The following is an 18,301-nucleotide window of genomic DNA, read 5'->3' on the forward strand; positions in this document are numbered from 1 at the left end:
TCACAGGGCACAATCACACACCCATTCACACGCTACGGACAATATGGAAATGCCAATCAGATTACAACGCATGTCTGTGGACTGGTGGAGGAAACCGAAGTACCCGGAGGAAACCCCCAAAGCACGGGGAGAGCATGCAAGGTAGGAAACTACCCCTCAACTCCGGAGGTGCGAGGCAAACATGCTAACCACTAAACCTGGGAATTAATATTTAATTAATTAATCAATTAATGGATATGATCAAGACTTTTTTTATTTATAGGATTTATCTACTTTAAAATTAGCATGTTATAATCCGAGTAACCAGGACAAAGTTGCGAATCGAGCAGGACTGTGAAAAGAAAAGGCGCATTTATTTAGAATTGACATGCGGAGCATCCCCGCACCAATCCGGCTGGGTGTCCCACCTGTGAGCAAACACCCACCCACCCACACACACACACACACAAACAAGCACGCATACACACAGACACTCAGGTTCCCACAGCATTCACGTGCGCGGACACACCAGGCTTTCCTATCAGCTCCTGTGGCCTCGGCGCAGAACAAGGGCGCCTTTCAGTCCATCATACAGCTGCACATGGCCGAGACACACTGGCTCACTGTTAGAGCAGAACTGATAGATAAAGAGGCTAAAAAAGAGGTAAGGTGGAGTGAAAGCGAGCGAAGTGCAGCATGTGAAATGTGAAATGCAGTAGACAGAGAGCACAGGCTAAACAAGCAGAGGCAAGCCGTGGTTTCCTAACAAGTCGATTTTAGGCTGGTCTACCTGTACCCTCAGGGGCTAGGAAAAAATACCCGTTCTCATAATATATGAGTCTCTCTATAGCAGATATGCCAACACTCATCAACACTCATCGAGTTTTGATTGCTTACTCTTTTTTTCCCCACTCTTACCCCTTCACTACCCTCTTCTAATTGTCTTTTTCAATGATGTTTAATTCACATTGCTCACTCTGCCGTGTTTCACAAGAACTCTCTAGTCACCCACTGGCTTTGTCTCTAGCAGTCCTGCCCTCCCTCTTTCACACATGCACACACACACACACACAATCACACACACATACTAATGCACATGACAGTTCCTTTATCTCTCAGAGCCAGTGCTTGTAGGGGACTTGTGTGTATTGACCAGTTTTGGCTTGCTGCTCATTTTGGAAGATTCCCTTCTTGACACACTTTATTTCGCTGACAGTCTTTCACCATTCTGAACTTGTCGTCGCTCGAGTGGGAGTTTTTCTTCTTCTTTTTTTTTTCTTTTTTCTTCTTGTGGTCGGTTGGTTTGTTTTCGCTCTGCTGTTTACTCAATTAGGTAGAGGTGTGGTAGAGAGCGAGAAAGAAATCGTGCAGCTGCTAGTGTACAGGTCTGGTGCTCTGGGTGCTACTGAACAGGACTGAGAAGATCCTCTCAGGCAGAGAGAGAGAGAGAGAGAGCAAGAGAAAGAGAAAGAGAGAGAGAGAGAGAGAGAAAGAGAAAGAGAGAGAGAGAGAGAGAGGTTGGACCCAGCGTCTCTGTTGTGGGCATAAACAGAGTGTGACAAGCCAACCGATCGACAGCACAGCCTCATGGGAAAGTAGGGCCCCAGGACTTGTGAACAGATGCCCATACGCATCCAGAAAATCAGCGCAGGAGTTCAGAACAGAGAAGATCATCCATATGCCATGATTCGAAAAGAAAAAAAAAGGTAACAGGGGCCTTCCCTACTTTCTCAGCTCTTACAGATGATCTATACAGGTTATGTGTCAGTGCAAATAGGGTTTGACTGCTTTGCCTTTTTCTGTGTGGTGTGTTTGCGAGGTCCGTTAGAGCTGCCTGTGCACTGCAGTGCAGAGAGGCACGATAATTGTGGTTACCAGACAAGGTTGTGGCTTCCCTTTGCGTTCTTTAGAATTTGCAGTTCAGTTCTCAATTCCCTGTTAGAGACACACAGCACTTATTTCTCACACATAAACCCAGAAAGACAAAAAACACCTCACGACTTCTGAATTTAAAGTTAGTTTGGTCCATTTTAGCACTTCTTTTTTTTTTTTTAAAGTGAAGATGGGTGGATTTACATATCTGACACGTTTGTGTTGAATCATCAAGTTTGTTATCACTGATCTGTCGAGAGGGGATTTCACATCAGGGTCGCTTTTGAACTTAACATTTCGCTGCCGTCATCTGCTGCAGATAGAGACTCCTGCCGTAGGGCTCGGCTTTGAGATCCAGGCGATGTCGTTTCGTGAAGATCTGCGCAAAGTGAGGAAGAAGGCATCGTTCTGCATGACGCACTGGACACAGCAGAACGGCTCCAGCAACACCTCCTCGCAGTGAGTGGTGCAACTCAGCAAGTGGCTGAGTTTACTTCGAAATTCTATTCCGAGAGAAACGGTGCGAAACATCTGAAACATCAGCGTTGTGATAAAGTGTCACAGTCACGACGTGTGTGTTGTTTTTTTTTTTTCTTCTTCTTCTTCTTCATCTCTGTGCTTTTATCTGATTGCTGGGAAATGACAGTCATTGCAGTCCTAGATACATGATACTATCAGCATCAGCCAGTGAGAGCACTACTTAGGAAGTGCCTATGTGTCACATGTCTTGCAATATAAACAAATAAGTTGTGATGATCTATCATATACATATCAGCACATTTTCTTCGTTTTATTAGCTAAGAATTTGCTTTACACGTATTCGCACGTAATTCGTTTTTAGCGTTGTTTTATATTATATACAAAAATCGAAAAAGTACCATTTTCATATATTTAATATCAAGAGCTAAATCTTAAAGGTACCGTTGTGTGACGTCACTGAGATTGCTTTTTGGTTATTTTATTGATTAGCTGCATAATTATGGAGATTTGGGAATCGTTTTAGTTTATTGTGTTTGTCAGTGTATTGGGTTTGCAAACAAGAAGTAAATGTAAGTAAATGACTAAACTAAGGAAGTGCATTTTAATTAAAAAACAAAAACAAAGTCAGTCTGTTAATTCTAATTCAATATACTCAATTATATATACTATATATATATATATATATATATATATATATATATATATATATATATATATATATATATATATACTCAATATTCAATCTGTATGCAGGTACGAATATCGACACAGTCGGGGCTGACATATTTTAGAACAGAAAAATAAATTAAAGCTTGACTTAAAAGCTGGAATAGAAGAAGTGTACCTTGTGTTTTGTGAAAGCCTGTGACAGAATATTGTGTATTCAGTTATTCATCTTAAAGCTTATTAGTCAGTTACTACTATTAATTATTGAATAACTCCACTATGAGAGTGAGGAATGTCAGGAACGTCAGGACTCGCTGGTGGATTCTGGGAGTTTGCAGGATAAACTGGATCAAGTCGAATTTAAATGTCTGTAACATTATAAAACTTAGTGCTGGTGAAGAGTCTATCTGTTGAGCTCGTGTACTAAATGTAAACGCATTAACCACAAGGATTTGGAATGATCGGACCCAGACAAGATGAAGGTACAACCTTTCAGGTCCTGAAAGGATGAGATGACTTTTAGAAATTTCCCTGAGTTGCTAAAAGGTATTCTAGGTAACAGATCTGGGGTAAAGACCAAGACTGGTACCATGATTTGTTGCATGTGACTTAACACATTGACACGTTTGCAGTTTGTTCATAGACGTATTAGTCGGTATTAGTTCTTTGGTTGATGCACAGATGTTTTCGAGATAGTTTAATCCAGGGGTCAGACAGACTAATGACTCGATTATAAATAGAATAAATCTACTAATCATTAAATTATAATTAAATCAAATGTTTTGATAATTTAATGACTACACAGACACCCTGCCGGTGCTTGACAGATCCCTGGGGTTCCTGGAGAGTACTTTGAGAACCGTGGCTTTAATCAGTGGAGTTATGTGAAGCAAGGCTGGTCGTTGATTATCTACCAAATTGGAGATATTTGGAAACAAATAAGTCTAATTATTGTATTCTTCAATGCATTTGGTCTTGGTATGCACTTAAACAATAAGTTAGGTAATAATAATAATAATAATAATAATAATAATAATAATAATAATAATTCTGTTTATAAAGAAGGGTCTGTACAGCATATTATCAATTTGTAAACTAGATGTAGATACAAAATTAGATTGCAAATTTTTGCGTGTGTGTGTGTGTGTGTGTGTGTGTGTGGTGTCTTAATGAGTCTAGCATCAATTAATCAATTACTGGGAGAAAAGCACTCTTGACTCCTGTGTGTGTGTGTGTGTGTGTGTGTGTGTGTGTGTGTGTGTGTGTGTGCACGCACATGTGGGGATGTTGCTTTGGCCAGGAACTTGGAGTAAAATACCAGCTTCTGTGTCAGGGAAGAGGAGAGGGGAGTGTTGAGGGGGGATTTCCAAAGAAAAAAGGAGAAGTTGTTTTCTGAATGACCTGAATAGAGCAAAGGGTTCTGAAGGAGAGGAAGAGAAAGTGTGTGAGAACGAGTAGGTGCTGTATAAAGCCGAAACACATGCATGCACACACATACACAAGGGAATGCTGCAATATCAAATATGGCAGCCTAATGAATCATACACAGTTCCCCAGGGCTGTTTGTAAACGACTAGCCGGGTTCTGAAGAATCTTGCAGCATTTACCTCCACGTAAACATATTACAAAACACTTTGGCATATTCGGAGTGCATTAAGAAGTGTGTGTGTGTGTGTGATCAGTAACTACAGTGGCGTCTTCTTACCTGTAACATGTGAGGACTGTTGGTTTATGCAAATAAGGGACAAAAATATTAAATGGAGTATTTTGCATGGGGTTTTACTGATCTGTTTTAGGACCAAGAGAACGTGAAGAGGAAAGAATAGTGGAATGAGGCGTGTGCCTCTTTTGAGTCAATACTGATAAAAGTGCTTATGAAAAGTAAATATGGAATCTCGTTCACTCTTAACAGTTGACCGATTAAAATGCAGACTTAAAAGCAAGTCTGTGTGTGTGTGTGCAAATGTACTGTATGTGTATGTTCTGCTGAAGGTTTTAGGATGTGAGACTCTAAGCAGTGACAAGAGGAGAATTGAAAATGAGCAAGTGCTACTGGATGAGAGAGAGAGACAGAGACAGAGAGAGAGAGAGAGAAAGGGGTTGGTCATTCTAAGAACTTGTCCCCACTTCTCTACACACGCAGCTAACTTCCTGTTTATGTCGTCAGTTCAGCCATGAAGCCTGACCACACTCATACATGCTACACTTTTCAGAGAAGCCTTTATCTTTTCTACCTGCTGGAACACACAAACAAAAAGGCCTCAGTGTGCGACTACTGAATTAGAATCAAATAAGTCGCTTGTACTCCTGGTACTGGACGTTCCTCTTTGCATGTGTAATGAGCCTCTGTATTAAATAGGAGTTAAACCTGAAGACTAGTTTTCAGGTCACCTGACAGTTCCATTATGTACATCCTGTGTAGTGATCATACAGTATGTAGTGAATAGACTATATACTCGAAGGAGTTAAATAAATTAATTGTTATTTAAATTAATTAAATAAATTAATAAACTACAATGTAGTGACCATATGGATATGTATTGAATAGACTGTGTATCTAAAAGGAAATATATATATATATATATATATATATATATATATATATATATATATATATATATATATATATATATATATATAAAACCAACTCAGTGGATTAATATTGATGATTCTACGGTTTATGTGATATGAATACATAGTGTATCACTACTGTGCTGTGTATCACTACAACTATATAAATGGCACACTATGTTCTGTGCCTGTGTCCGTAGTATAGTAAATCACAGGCTTTTATTAATAATCAACTACACATTTTGAGTAGTTGATATTCAAGCTTTTATTTTTTTAAAAATCTGGCAGCAATAGTACACACGCATAATGAGAGTATACATAATAAGCAAAGTATTACATTTTACACGGCTGTGCATTTTCTAGTTGGCAGCCATGAGGAACTTCAGAGGTCGAATGTAGAGCTAGAACACTATCACATATTAACACAAAGGGCAAATGTTGTAGTCGCAGCCTGACAGACTGCAAATAGGTGTAAATAGCTGCAAAGTTAAAGTGTTCAAAGGGGGTGTATATCTGACATTGACAGCTTTGCAAAGTGACATTCACACATTGTAACTACCAATACGTTGGAGTGTGTGTGTGTGTGTGTGTGTGTATGTGTGTTGCGATACCAGGCAGGTGATGGGACACGAGCAGCGACAACAAACAGTGCACTGCTATGACCAAAACAGTAGTGCAGATTTCATCAGGGCAAACACAGGAGCCGAGTCACTCTGTAAACATCAATACACATGCCATGCTGGTACACACACACATACACACACATATACACACACATGCGCACATCGGTACATGTTCCTACATGTTTGCTGAATCTCTGCCTCTCTGTTTCATCTGGGCTACAATTTCAATTTGTGTTTCTGAAATTTATAATATAAAAGTCTAATAACAACGTGAGTTCATCAAAAGAGCACCAGCAAACATTCAGTAATTATTCAATTCGATTCAATTCGATTCAATTTGATTCGTATAGCACTTTTAACAATACACGTTGTCACAAAGCAGCTTTACAGAAATCTGGATATGTAATTTTTTTTTATTTAAATTTATCCCTAATGAGCAAGCTAGAGGCAAGGAAAGGGTGGCTTGCCAATGGTGGCATGGAAAAACTCCCTGAGGCGATAAGAGGAAGAAAGCTTAAGAGGAACCAGACTCAAAACGGAACCCATCCTCATTTGGGTGACACCAGATTGAGTGTGATTAAAAATCATTCCACTTCTATAACTGTATACTAATTATATTTAAGTGCACTAAGTGGTATATTCTGTGAAACTATCTAGTGACCTTGCCATTTGCAGCGAATAGGACAGCACTTAGAACACTGGGAATGTATCCTAGCCAGTACTAAAAAAATGCCCACATTGACCTCACAACTTGCAGGTAAAAGGCACTAGGGTGCATTTAGAATGCTAGACATAAGCTTGTGCAGAAACCTAGTAAAGATGTTGTCGCTTGTAGGTAATAAGGGTTAGACCACCATTTGGGAGATTACAGGAAATAGGGACCAGAGTGCCTTTTAGAACACTAGGAACACTTTTAGAACACTGCTGTTGCAGACTCCTAGTAATGATGTTGCCACCTGTAGGTAATAAGGATTGTGCCACCATTTGGGACACTAAGAATATACCCTAGCTGGTGCAGGGTCCCAATAATGACATTGTCAATCACAGGTAATAGGGACTAGGGTGTCATTTAGAACATTAGGTATGTACCTTAGCTGGCGCAGAATGTCTATATGTCCATGACCTTGCAATACATAGGTTATAGAGACTAGGATGCTGTTTGGGACACTTATGTACCCTAGTTGGTGCAGAATCCTAGTAATGATGTTGCCACTTGTAGGTAATAAAGACTAGGGTGCCATTTAGAACACTAGGCATGTACCCTAGCTGGTGCAGAATGTCCATAATGACCTTGCACTATCTAGGGTATAGAGACTAGGATGCTGCTACGCACCCTAGCTGGTGCAGAGTCCCAGTATGTACCCTAGCTGTAGCAGTATCCCCATAATGACCATGCAATATGTAATTAATAGAGAATAGAGTACCATTTGAGACACTTGGAATGTAACCTTGCAATTCGTAGATTCTAGGAACTAGGGTGCCATTTAGACACCTAGCTGGTGCAGAATCACAATAATGACCTTGCCAGTTGTAGGTGCTAGGGACTAGGGCACTATTTGAAACACTAGGAATGTACCCTAGAGACTAGGATGCAGTTGGGGACACTTATACAGTGTGTACCCTAGCTGGTGCAGAATCCCAGTATGTACCCTAACTGGAGCACTATCCCCATAAGAGCCATTTGAAACACTAGGAATTTACCCTACCTGCTGCAGAATGTCCAGAATGACCTTGCAATGTGTTCGGAATAGGGACTAGGGCACTATTTCAGAGAGAATGGACTGCATACTCCTTACAGTCTTTTCCTATCAACACTCATTACTCATGATGTTCTCTTTATCAGTACACCAACTTTTACTCCAGCTGCAATAATTAATCTTTTTTTTTGTGTGTGTGTGCGGTATTTCAAACATTTCCATCCAGCCTTTCTTATGCCCACATTCAAAACTTTAACTAAAACAGAGTGATGAAAACTGACTACACATGCACACACTCATGCAACCTCTCTGAGCGCAGCACGCAGATCAGAAGTTGAAGCCACAATAATCAGATAGCTGAGGCCCTGCAAGAGAGCTTGCACGTTTCACTTGCACAGGTCAGCACAGTTTTCTTTGGTTGATTTGCATACCAAAAGATTGCAAGTGTCTTGCTTATGTTCTGCTTGCTACTTAAAAATGGATATCTTGAGGTGAATCTTACATTTCTGACTTGTAGCTGTAACGTGTCTGTCAAAATATCCAATATATCTGATGTTTATCTAAATTGTTGGTTATACACTATATGGCCAAAGGTTTCTGGATACCTGATCATCACACCCATACAATATGTGGGCCCTTCCCAAACTGTTACTACAAAGTTGGAAGTACACACTTGTATAGGGAAGTCTTTGTTTGTTATAGCATTACAAATTCCCTTCACTGGAACTAAGAGGCCCAAACCTGTTCCAGTATGGTAATGTTTGGAGTGGAAGAACTTGAGTGGCCTGAACAGAACCCGAACCTCAACCCCAAACACACTCATGCATATATCTAGTTGAGACCAAGTATGAGCTCAAATGATCGAGACCATGCTTATATTCATCCATCGATCCACCCATCCATCCATCCATTTTCCATACCACTTATCCTATACAGGGTCGCTGGGGAGCCTTGAGCCTATCCCTGGGAGCTAATGGGGGGTCGGGGGGACAGCCTGGATGGGGTATGCTTACATTTATATTTAACTCAATATAAAAATCCTTCTGATCAAGCATACTTTTTATCCAGATAAAAATATAAAGACTAAAAGCTGAATATTTAAAATAAATAAAAAAATAAAATTGAGATAGCAATCAACACAAGCAAGTGTTATTTGGTCAGAACATATAAGCGCCAATCATGGTCCAGTATGCAAATTCAGGACATGCGATACTCGTTTTGAAGAGATAAGGGTTGGTGTATGTATGGTTTAGGGCATTTCTAATTTGCATATTCATAGAACCTGGCTTTCTTGATGCTTGTAAAAGTATAGGTTTGTTTCTGCACCTTTCTTTGTGGAGCCATCACACCAAGCAATGTATTATTCAATAAAGGTTGTGAGAACGATACGTGCCCTTCTAGCCTGTTGCTGGAACACCACGAATGGAAAGCATGTGCTCTTTGCGTGCTCTCTTGGCTTCTTCTTTCTTTCCTTGGTGGATAAAAGTGCATGGCAAAATAACCTAATTGTAAAGGGTCTCTTTCTAAATAAATAAATAATACTGCTTTGTCTCTCTTCATCAGCAGGAAGTCACGCCAGGAAGGAGGAAGCATGAAGAAGACCAGGAGGCCGGTACAGAGAAGGATGACCTGTCCGAGTCCTCAGGAGATCAGCCGGGCGCTACAGAGCCCTACTATACCTGCGAGTGCTCGTGCTGCCAGTCTGGACGAGCTCATCCAGCGCTGTCTGCACTGCTTCGGTCAGTGTGTCTACCTGTCTGTCTAGCATAATGACATCCCCTCTCACCGTCTACCTGTCTAACACAATGCATAAAAGCATAAAACAGACCTTCTCCGGTCTAACTGCCTCTCTTTTTTCTCTCTTGAAGTTAATAAGACAGAAACTGCAGCTTAACATGTTACTAATGTTAATCTTCAGGACTTTCCTATTTCAGAAAACTGAAGAGTACTTAAATCTTTACCTCTGAATGTTACAAAGTGCTAACACTGGAGACTCCTTCCAAAAATGTTTAACCAATACATCTTCACAGAACACTTCACCATATCAATGATTACACACTTAAAAATAAATAAATAATCTGGTTATGTGGTGTTACCATACAAGACCCTGAGCTGTTGGGTAGCTTATGGTAACTATAACCTATACAACACATGCATTATAAAGGTAAACCTTGCAGCTAGGACTGCTGTCAGTGCTGCGGTTATAGATAACATTCTGAGAAGTTAGATTTGAGATTCCAGTTGTGCTGTGGTATAAAGTCCATTATCACCGAGTTGTTACAGTCTTCTCTATAAGGGCTTTTTATTATCTTGTCATCTCACGGTAACACAATAACGATCACTGTCTTCTGTACTCTCATACACATGCTTCAGCTCCAGTCTAATGTCTAACTTTGCCTTAAGCCTGTCTCTGAACTACTCCACATGTTTATATTGGGTCTTTCTTGTACCAGTGATGATGTAATCTTCTAATAGTGTCATAGGGGAAAAGGAATGAAGACATGAAAGACGTTCTTTGCGCTCACTTTGCTAAAAATTACTAATATGCATAAATGTTTTGTCGTGTCTTTTTTTCTCTTTTGCCTTATACAGTGTTTTGTTTCATTTAAAATGTTTTGCTGTCTTGAAACCCATAAAGTGCGGGAAAGAGAAGAATCTTCTAGTTGGCTGTTTTTTTAGATCCTGGGAATGTCTTTGTCCTGGATTGCTATTCAAATAAAGCCTGTCTCGCTTCTGCTTCCCCTCTCTTGCATCACTCCTCACTTGTAAAATGATGCTAATTTCTTTATTTGTGTTTTACAGACTCTGAAGGGAAATTAATCCGAGGTATGCAGCTGGTCAATATGACTCTGATGATGCACAACTGGGTTGTACCGTCACACATCTTTGCCCATAAACTGCTCTCTCTATATCCTTTATTGACTTGGCACTGTTTATTCACTTCCAGAACAATATTTCATATTAGTGCCCTAGGGGCAGTCTTTACCTAATCTTAATACTAATGGGCTGAGGTCAGGGTGTATACAGTATGTAGCTACACAAAGCATCACATGGCATCTAATCTTCAAAACAATGAAACAAGAGCTGCCTTGTGGGGCATATTTACAAATCTGCCTGCTGGTAGACCGGTTCCTTTGAGTGTGTGTGTGTGTGTGTGTGTGTTGCAATAAGGGTGTGTGTCCATGCTCTTCTAAGACTACTCCTTGACTAGGCATTACCTACAAGGACTGTCCTGCGGAGAAGAGACCCCAGAGAAGACCTCAGATCTGCCAGTTCATAAGGTCAGTACTGTGAGACATTTACCAATGAATGGACTATTGTGTGTGATGTTCTTCATATTTACACTCGTCTTCTCACTCAGGCACTGGATAGCTCATTATCCTCTGATGTTTGAGACGGATCCGCTGTTGGAGGAGGTCATGGGGGACATGTGTGCTCTGGTCAGGGCTGAAAAGGACACCCACTGCCAGCTGATTGATACTCCATACCCGTGAGTGATCACAAATTTGATCTAAACTGCATATGGTCCATATACAGTACTGCTAGTTCTGAACAATTTTCATATCTTGTAACATGACTGCATCACTGATCTCTGAAAGACACTGATAGTAAAAGTAAAATCTCGATAAAACAGATTATCACAGAGTTTCTGTCCAGTTGCTTTTTAAATGAAACTTTATCAACATTTTCGTCAAACTGTTTACATGCGTGCTGTTGCTTATAACCAAGCTAACAACCTCTAGATCCTTATGCATTCAATTTCTGAATCTGGTAAGATTCTGCTCGACATCTGGAAATTAGACACTGAATATAAGCTGGCTAATGACTAACGTTCGTAGCCTAAGCCTAGCTAGTACGTAGCTGTTCAGTCTTTCATAAAGACACTGTAGAGAAAGTACAAGCAAGACATCTGGAATAGCAGCATTTCTCTCAGATGTGTTGATAAATGACTAAGAAAAGGCCCTGTATGACACAAATTACTCAGTAATTAGACTTAGCATTGGCCGCTAACTGAACATGGTGGGTTCTATCATATTTAAAAACTATTCTAATATATATTTATTGTATAGTAACAGCTCATTCATACTGACTTGTATGGCGGACGCTGCAAATAATTTAAGACTAATGTAAACAGATTATAATGTGCTGTATAACAAGGAAAGACTATAATCATAATCATTGATATGGTGAAGTTTTCTGGAAGTTTTATTTAACATTTATTGAAGGAGTCTCCAGTGTCAGAGCTTTGTAACAGTCAGAAGTTGAAGTTTTCCGCCAATGGAGCGTCTTCAAAAGTTTTCACTTTCCAGTTTCTTTGTGAACATGGAAATCTGTATTTTTGTCTTATTACATGCATGAGAAAGGGAAAAAAATGAGAAGGTGGTTTAGGGAATGTACGTAAGCCCTAAGCGGCCATGCATTATTCATTTTTTCTTTCTTGTTTCCTCGTGATCTTGACTTAATTTTTTCGTGATCTTGACATAACAAAAGTTGTTTTCTCGTGATCTCAACCTCATTTTTCTGTGTACTCGCCATCCATCAGCCCTGAAGTCAATGGGTTTTTAGTTAAATGCCTGAAATAAGGTCTGCGGTGAACACAAGATCAAGATATGTTCACGTTTTATACTACAATATAAACTACATCAGTAATACCCCAATCAGAATTTTGTCTTTAAAAAGACGGTTGCTAACAAGTGGCTAAATGGGACTACAGAAGTTATCGGGGATATAAAACGTCATCACGCTGAACAGGAAAACTCATCTACTACAGCCTCGTTGTGCTTATAATTGCGCTCTTGCAAACTATTCCAAATCAAAATTTCTAACTTGTAGATTTAACCATTTATACTATTTTCCAATTGTGGTGTTTGTTTGTAAAAAAAAAATAAAGACTGAAAGAGTTGTCGGAAGCGTAGCGGTGGTGACGTTCGTTTTTAGCCTAACTTTAGCTTTTTACTTCTGGCGATTGTATTTAGGCTTCAAAATTCATAAAAGTTGTGTTCATTTGTGAAGATTGTCTAGATGAATAAAACATTAGGAATGAGCGTTTATAGCTGTCGTAATGTCGGTCATAACAGGAACAAACCTACTTCGTTAGTGGACGTTCCACGATATTAAAAGTAACTATAAAACACTCCAGGACATGATATTACAGGAAAATAATCCACTTCAGGACGGTAAGAGTAACTCCGTTTCACACTGCGCCAGATCACACCACCTTGTTGTTGATTATTTTTCCAATAAGAGCACACCTTATTATGTTTTATTCCGTGCTTGTCCTTCAATCTCAGAATCAGACTCACTTCAACATATAAATAAATGATGTATCCTCGTTTATTTTCCACTCTATTTCTGAAAGCAGTAATCCTCCTACGGACATCTGCCTGGCTCCCTCACCCTCAGTGAAGAAGAGGAAGGTGTCTCTGCTGTTTGACCACATGGAGGCTGACCAGATGGCCGAGCACCTCAGTTACCTGGAGTTCAAAAACTTCTGCAGCGTTTCAGTGCGTGGGCTGACCTTAAACACTCACCACACCTGCTCACACCTTCAGGATTTCCTCCAGACTGTTACACAGCACAGAATAAACATTGCTTCACCCTAGTAATGGCAATATCAATAATGACCGTTTAAATACGACTGATTATAAAAAATATGTCCCATGTATACATTCATGTTGGGGTCATCGAAACATGATTAACATGCTCTGAATTGGAAATTGTGCGCTCATGTTTTGACTGGTTACTTATGAGGAGTAGCTGAGTTTGTGATTGCTAATTGTGTGATGTTTACCGTCTTAGTTCCTGGATTACCGGAGCTACATGGTGCACGGCTCGGTGAGGAATAACCCGGCTCTGGAACGCTCTGTCATGCTGTGTAACGGTGTCTCGCAGTGGGTCCAGCTCATGATCCTCAACAGACACACTCCACAGCAAAGGGCTGAAGTCTTCACAAAATTCATTCATGTAGCACAGGTAAGCTCCCAACAACACAATTTATACACATACATCTTTAGTAGATAGATCTTTAGGAGCTCATTGGGTAGCAAGTAACATTTATTTATTCACTATTGCTCACTAGTTAGCACCATATTTGAGGACAGAACCCAAACTAGAGGCTGATTCGTGAAATAACAGTCATTAGCCTTATGAACAGTAACCTAATTTGATTAGCTAGCATGCTAAGTCTGACTGGGTAAAGATATATGTAGCTATCATGTTCATGATACAGGAAATATAAAGGCACTGTGGCAGTAAAAATGAGACAACCGATTCTCTTCCCTGTTCTTTTTGATGTTTCGAGAGAAATACAAGAATACACACTGCACATTGTGTAACACTCATGAAACAGGCACTTTCTTACTGCCACTCACTATTTCCACACTGAACTGGAAGCCACGTGAGCGTTGTGCAACTAACATTGAAAAAAGAAATAAATTCTTGACTGCTTCTTATTTTGTTTAAAGTTGTTTTTTTGTTTGTTTGTTTTTTTCAATTTAATTTTAGAATTATTTTATTTTTGTTTAGTTTTATAAAATCAAGTTTGAAGGGTTTCTTTGAATGGTACCACTTTTACTTAAGTGTGAATAGAAGTACATCATACCTGCGTAAGTCGTTCCTTACACCTGAGATGAACCTACATTAACATGCTTTTGTTCCTTTTGATGTCAAATTGACGCAATACCGGAGTCTGATATCTTTTGACATAATCCTGCGTTAGGACACTTTCTGGGTTGTTTGCTGTTAGATCTGTGTGCTGTGGTGGACAGTAGGCTAACTTTTCCGTTATTTAAGTTAACTTTGCGAAGTGATATGGAACTGTAATGCGGTCAATAACTGGGCACCTCAGAACGTCTGTCAGCCACTCAGAATAGGGAATTCAACAGTGCTGTGGTATAATGAGCAATAATACAACGAGTGTACATATATACAATAATGAGTAATAATACTATGAGCGTACTTATATACAGTAATGAGTAATAATACTATGAGCGTACTTATATACAATAATGAGTAATAATACTGAGTGTACTTGTATACAATAATGAGTAATAATACTATGAGCGTACTTATATACAATAACGAGTAATAATACTATAGCGTACTTATATACAATAATGAGTAATAACACTGAGCATACTTATATACAATAATGAGTAATAATACAACATGTTCTTATATACTGTACTAATGAGTAATAATACAATAAGTGTTCTTATAAACAGTGTTAATATAGTAAGCAAATTGTTGAAAATGAACTTTAAATGCATTTTCAGCGGAAGGCTGACGTAGAAACATGACGTTAAATCAAGACTCCAAGATACTGAGTCAGCATATTATTGAGGAAGTAACGGTCACAGGAATTCCAAAATGTCAGTGTGTTAATACATAGGTAATATATTTTCCAAAGAAGGCATTCGTTGTTGTTATGACTCATACATTACTGAGAAACCAGCACCCATTAAATTAATACATATAATGATGTTGACCACTGTACTAGTTGCTGTATCACAGGAAATGAGGTCATTGAGAAAGCCCTATGTTGTGCCCTTGAGCAGTAGTTTTATAGTTCGCACCAGTACTGACACGCAAACTTGTGCAAACACATAGGAAGCTGGTGAGCTGGTGTGTCATGATGTGAGTGGTTGGTAGTTAAATAAGTATGTCATTCTGACACTATGTGCCTTACATAAACTTCCTGGACATTTCAAAAGCAAATTTACAGGAAGTAGGGTGTTCAGAACACACATAAGTGCTCACATAGTAAATAGATGTACAATAAGAACTGTAAAACCATAGAACATTCTTCCCCTTTCTCTGTGTGTGTGTGTGTGTGTGTGTGTGTGTGTGTGTGTGTGCGAGCAGAAACTAAGGTCCCTGCAGAATTTCAACACTCTGATGGCAGTCATAGGCGGTCTGTGTCACAGTTCCATCTCCCGACTCAAGGACACGGCCAGTCTACTCTCCTCTGACATCACCAAGGTTTGTGCAATCCCACAAAATTACCCACAAAAGACAATTTTGGAGCTCCCCAGCCAATCACACACACACACACACACACACACACACACATCACAAAGCTATGATCTGAATTACAGTTGACACTATTGTCAGTGCTGCTGTTATAGAAGATTAATCAACACCGTCTGACCAATCAGAATCGAGAATTCAACAGAAATGTGGTATAAACATAATGTACATATCAAAAGAAAAGTTGATTTTAAAAGAAAAAAACAAATGTAAGTTTTTCTCTGGTTATTGGTTTTATTCAACCCCGCACTAATTAGACACTTGTACCAATTCATTTGTGTCTTACAACCAATAATAGCACTGTCTCTGAATCTTTTATCTATAGGTTTTCCTTTGAAATTTACCTTTTTGGCTTTAATAAATCCGTAATTTTTGGCTCCCTAAAGTGGCACAACAAAAAATCATTCAACATATCATCAGAAGAGGGTGGAAGGGATGGCATACGCTCTCTGTCCTGTCAATCACAGTGACACTAGCCAATCGGGGGTGTCTGTGAGCTTGTGTGAGCTTTACTCGGAGTGTGTTACGCTGCCTTGTGATGAAGCAAGAGTAGCATTTTGAAAAGGTGCAGTTGGCTGACTTCACGTGCTAGCCAATATAATCTTATTGTGGCAGTTGTATATGATGTTTTACCATCAAAATAGCTTTAGTTGTGCTGTCTGTTTTATGTCTGTACCAGTGCTATTGTGGAGAGGTGTGAATTGTTTGTCCAGCAGGGGGCTCACACCAATCCCACTTCCCACTGCCCTGCTCACCAGCAGCTAAAAATAGAGTCACGATACTCTACACACAGAAACCCAGCAGTGTCCTGACGAATCTTATAACAGACCTGCGCTGATGAAATAATTCATTTGTTTATACTGATTGAAAATGTCTGATAAGACAATGGAACGCAAGTGTACTGCTAGAAGGGGTTAACCAAAAAAAATCTCATTCTCTGTCTGCAGGCGCTGAGCGAGCTCACAGAGTTGCTCTCCTCCTACAGTAACTACAATAACTACAGACGAGTGTACAATGAGTGTAGCGGTTTTAAAGTGCCTATCCTGGGTGTGCACCTTAAAGACCTTATCTCTCTGAATGAGGCACTGCCTGACTACCTGGAGGGTGACAAGATCAACCTGGGAAAGCTACAGCACCTGTTCAGTAACATCAGCGAACTGCTGGCCATCCACAAGTGCAAGCCACCGTTCGAGGCCAACAAAGACCTGCTGCACCTGCTAACGGTGAGGGAATAAGAGTACAGTGCTGTGAAAAGGTATTTGCCCCATTCTGATTTCTTCTGTTTTTGTGTATATCTCATACTAAATAGTTTTAGATCTTCAAAAGAAATACAACATAAAACAAAGGCAACCTGGGGAAACACACAATACAGCTTTTATTTCTTTTTTTACTGAAGCAAAAAAAGTGATCCAACACCTATCACCCATGTGAAAAACTAAGCGACCCTAAACCTAGCCTGATTAAACTTAAAATCTGGTTGTGCCACCTTTAGCAGTGATAACTGCAACCAAACTGCTTCCGATAACTGGAGATCAGTCTTTCACAGCACTGGATTTCAGAGGTGGATTTACTCCTATGCTTTGGATCTTTGTCTTGCTGCATAATCCAGTTGCACTTGAGTTTCAATTCATGTTTCCCTCAATTATTGCAAGTTGCCCAAGCCCTAAAGCAGCAAAGCATCCCCACACCATCACACTTCCACCACCATGCTTGACCGTAGTTATGATGTTCTTTTTGTGGAATTCTGTGTTTGGTTTACGCCAAATGTAACAGGACCCCTGTCTTCCAAACAGTTCCACTTTTGACTCTTCAGTCCACAAAACATTCTCTCAAAAGGTTTGAGGATCATCAAGGTGTTTTTTGGCAAAATTCAGACGAGCCTTAATGTTCTTCCGGGTTAGTAATGGTTTTCACCTTGCCATTCTTACATGGATGTCAATTTTGCCCAGTGTCTTTCTGATAGTGGAGTCATGAACAGTGACCTTCATTGAGGCCTGTAGTTACTTTGATGTTGTCCTTGGGTCTTTTGTAACTTCCTAGTTGAATAGTTGCTGTGCTCTTGGAGGAATTTTGGAAGGTCAGATTTTGGAATTTCCATTTGGAAATAATGGCTCTCACTGTGGTTCTTTGGAGTCCCAGAGCCTTTGAAATAGCTTTGTAACCCTTCCTAGACTGATGCATTTCAATCAATGTCTTCCTCATCATTTCTGGAATTTCTTTCAACTTTGGCATAGCGTGTTACTGGGTAAGACCTTTTAACCAAGTTCCTGCTATTGAAAAAGTTCTATTTAAGTGTTGATTTGATTGAACAGGGTTTGCAGTAATCAGGCCTGGTTTCGTCAAGTCCAGCTGAACCCACAGCTGAACCCCACCCCATTATAAATA

At 39.7% G+C, this 18,301-nt stretch overlaps 1 protein-coding gene across 5 annotated transcripts in view; it reads left to right on the forward strand.

Moving 5' to 3' along the window:
• Nucleotides 1–211: 211 nt before the first annotated feature.
• rasgrp4 (RAS guanyl releasing protein 4) overlaps nucleotides 212–18,301 on the forward strand; it is a 28,420-nt gene continuing 10,330 nt past the window's right edge. Inside the window, exons 1-9 of one of the 5 annotated variants that reach the window (XM_053622656.1) lie at nucleotides 212–1,685; nucleotides 9,452–9,627; nucleotides 10,691–10,796; nucleotides 11,107–11,169; nucleotides 11,250–11,378; nucleotides 13,251–13,392; nucleotides 13,688–13,861; nucleotides 15,752–15,868; nucleotides 16,864–17,139. In XM_053622656.1, the coding sequence (XP_053478631.1) occupies nucleotides 1,600–1,685; nucleotides 9,452–9,627; nucleotides 10,691–10,796; nucleotides 11,107–11,169; nucleotides 11,250–11,378; nucleotides 13,251–13,392; nucleotides 13,688–13,861; nucleotides 15,752–15,868; nucleotides 16,864–17,139 (1,269 nt within the window). In that variant the 5' untranslated portion in view covers nucleotides 212–1,599. Of the gene's footprint in view, nucleotides 1,686–1,719; nucleotides 2,311–9,451; nucleotides 9,628–10,690; nucleotides 10,797–11,106; nucleotides 11,170–11,249; nucleotides 11,379–13,250; nucleotides 13,393–13,687; nucleotides 13,862–15,751; nucleotides 15,869–16,863; nucleotides 17,140–18,301 lie in introns of those variants that run through there. The other 4 variants (XM_053622657.1, XM_053622655.1, XM_053622654.1 and 1 more) reach the window with 4 other exon arrangements.

Source organism: Ictalurus furcatus, chromosome 4 (genome assembly GCF_023375685.1).
Source record: "Ictalurus furcatus strain D&B chromosome 4, Billie_1.0, whole genome shotgun sequence".
Lineage (NCBI taxonomy): Eukaryota > Metazoa > Chordata > Actinopteri > Siluriformes > Ictaluridae > Ictalurus > Ictalurus furcatus.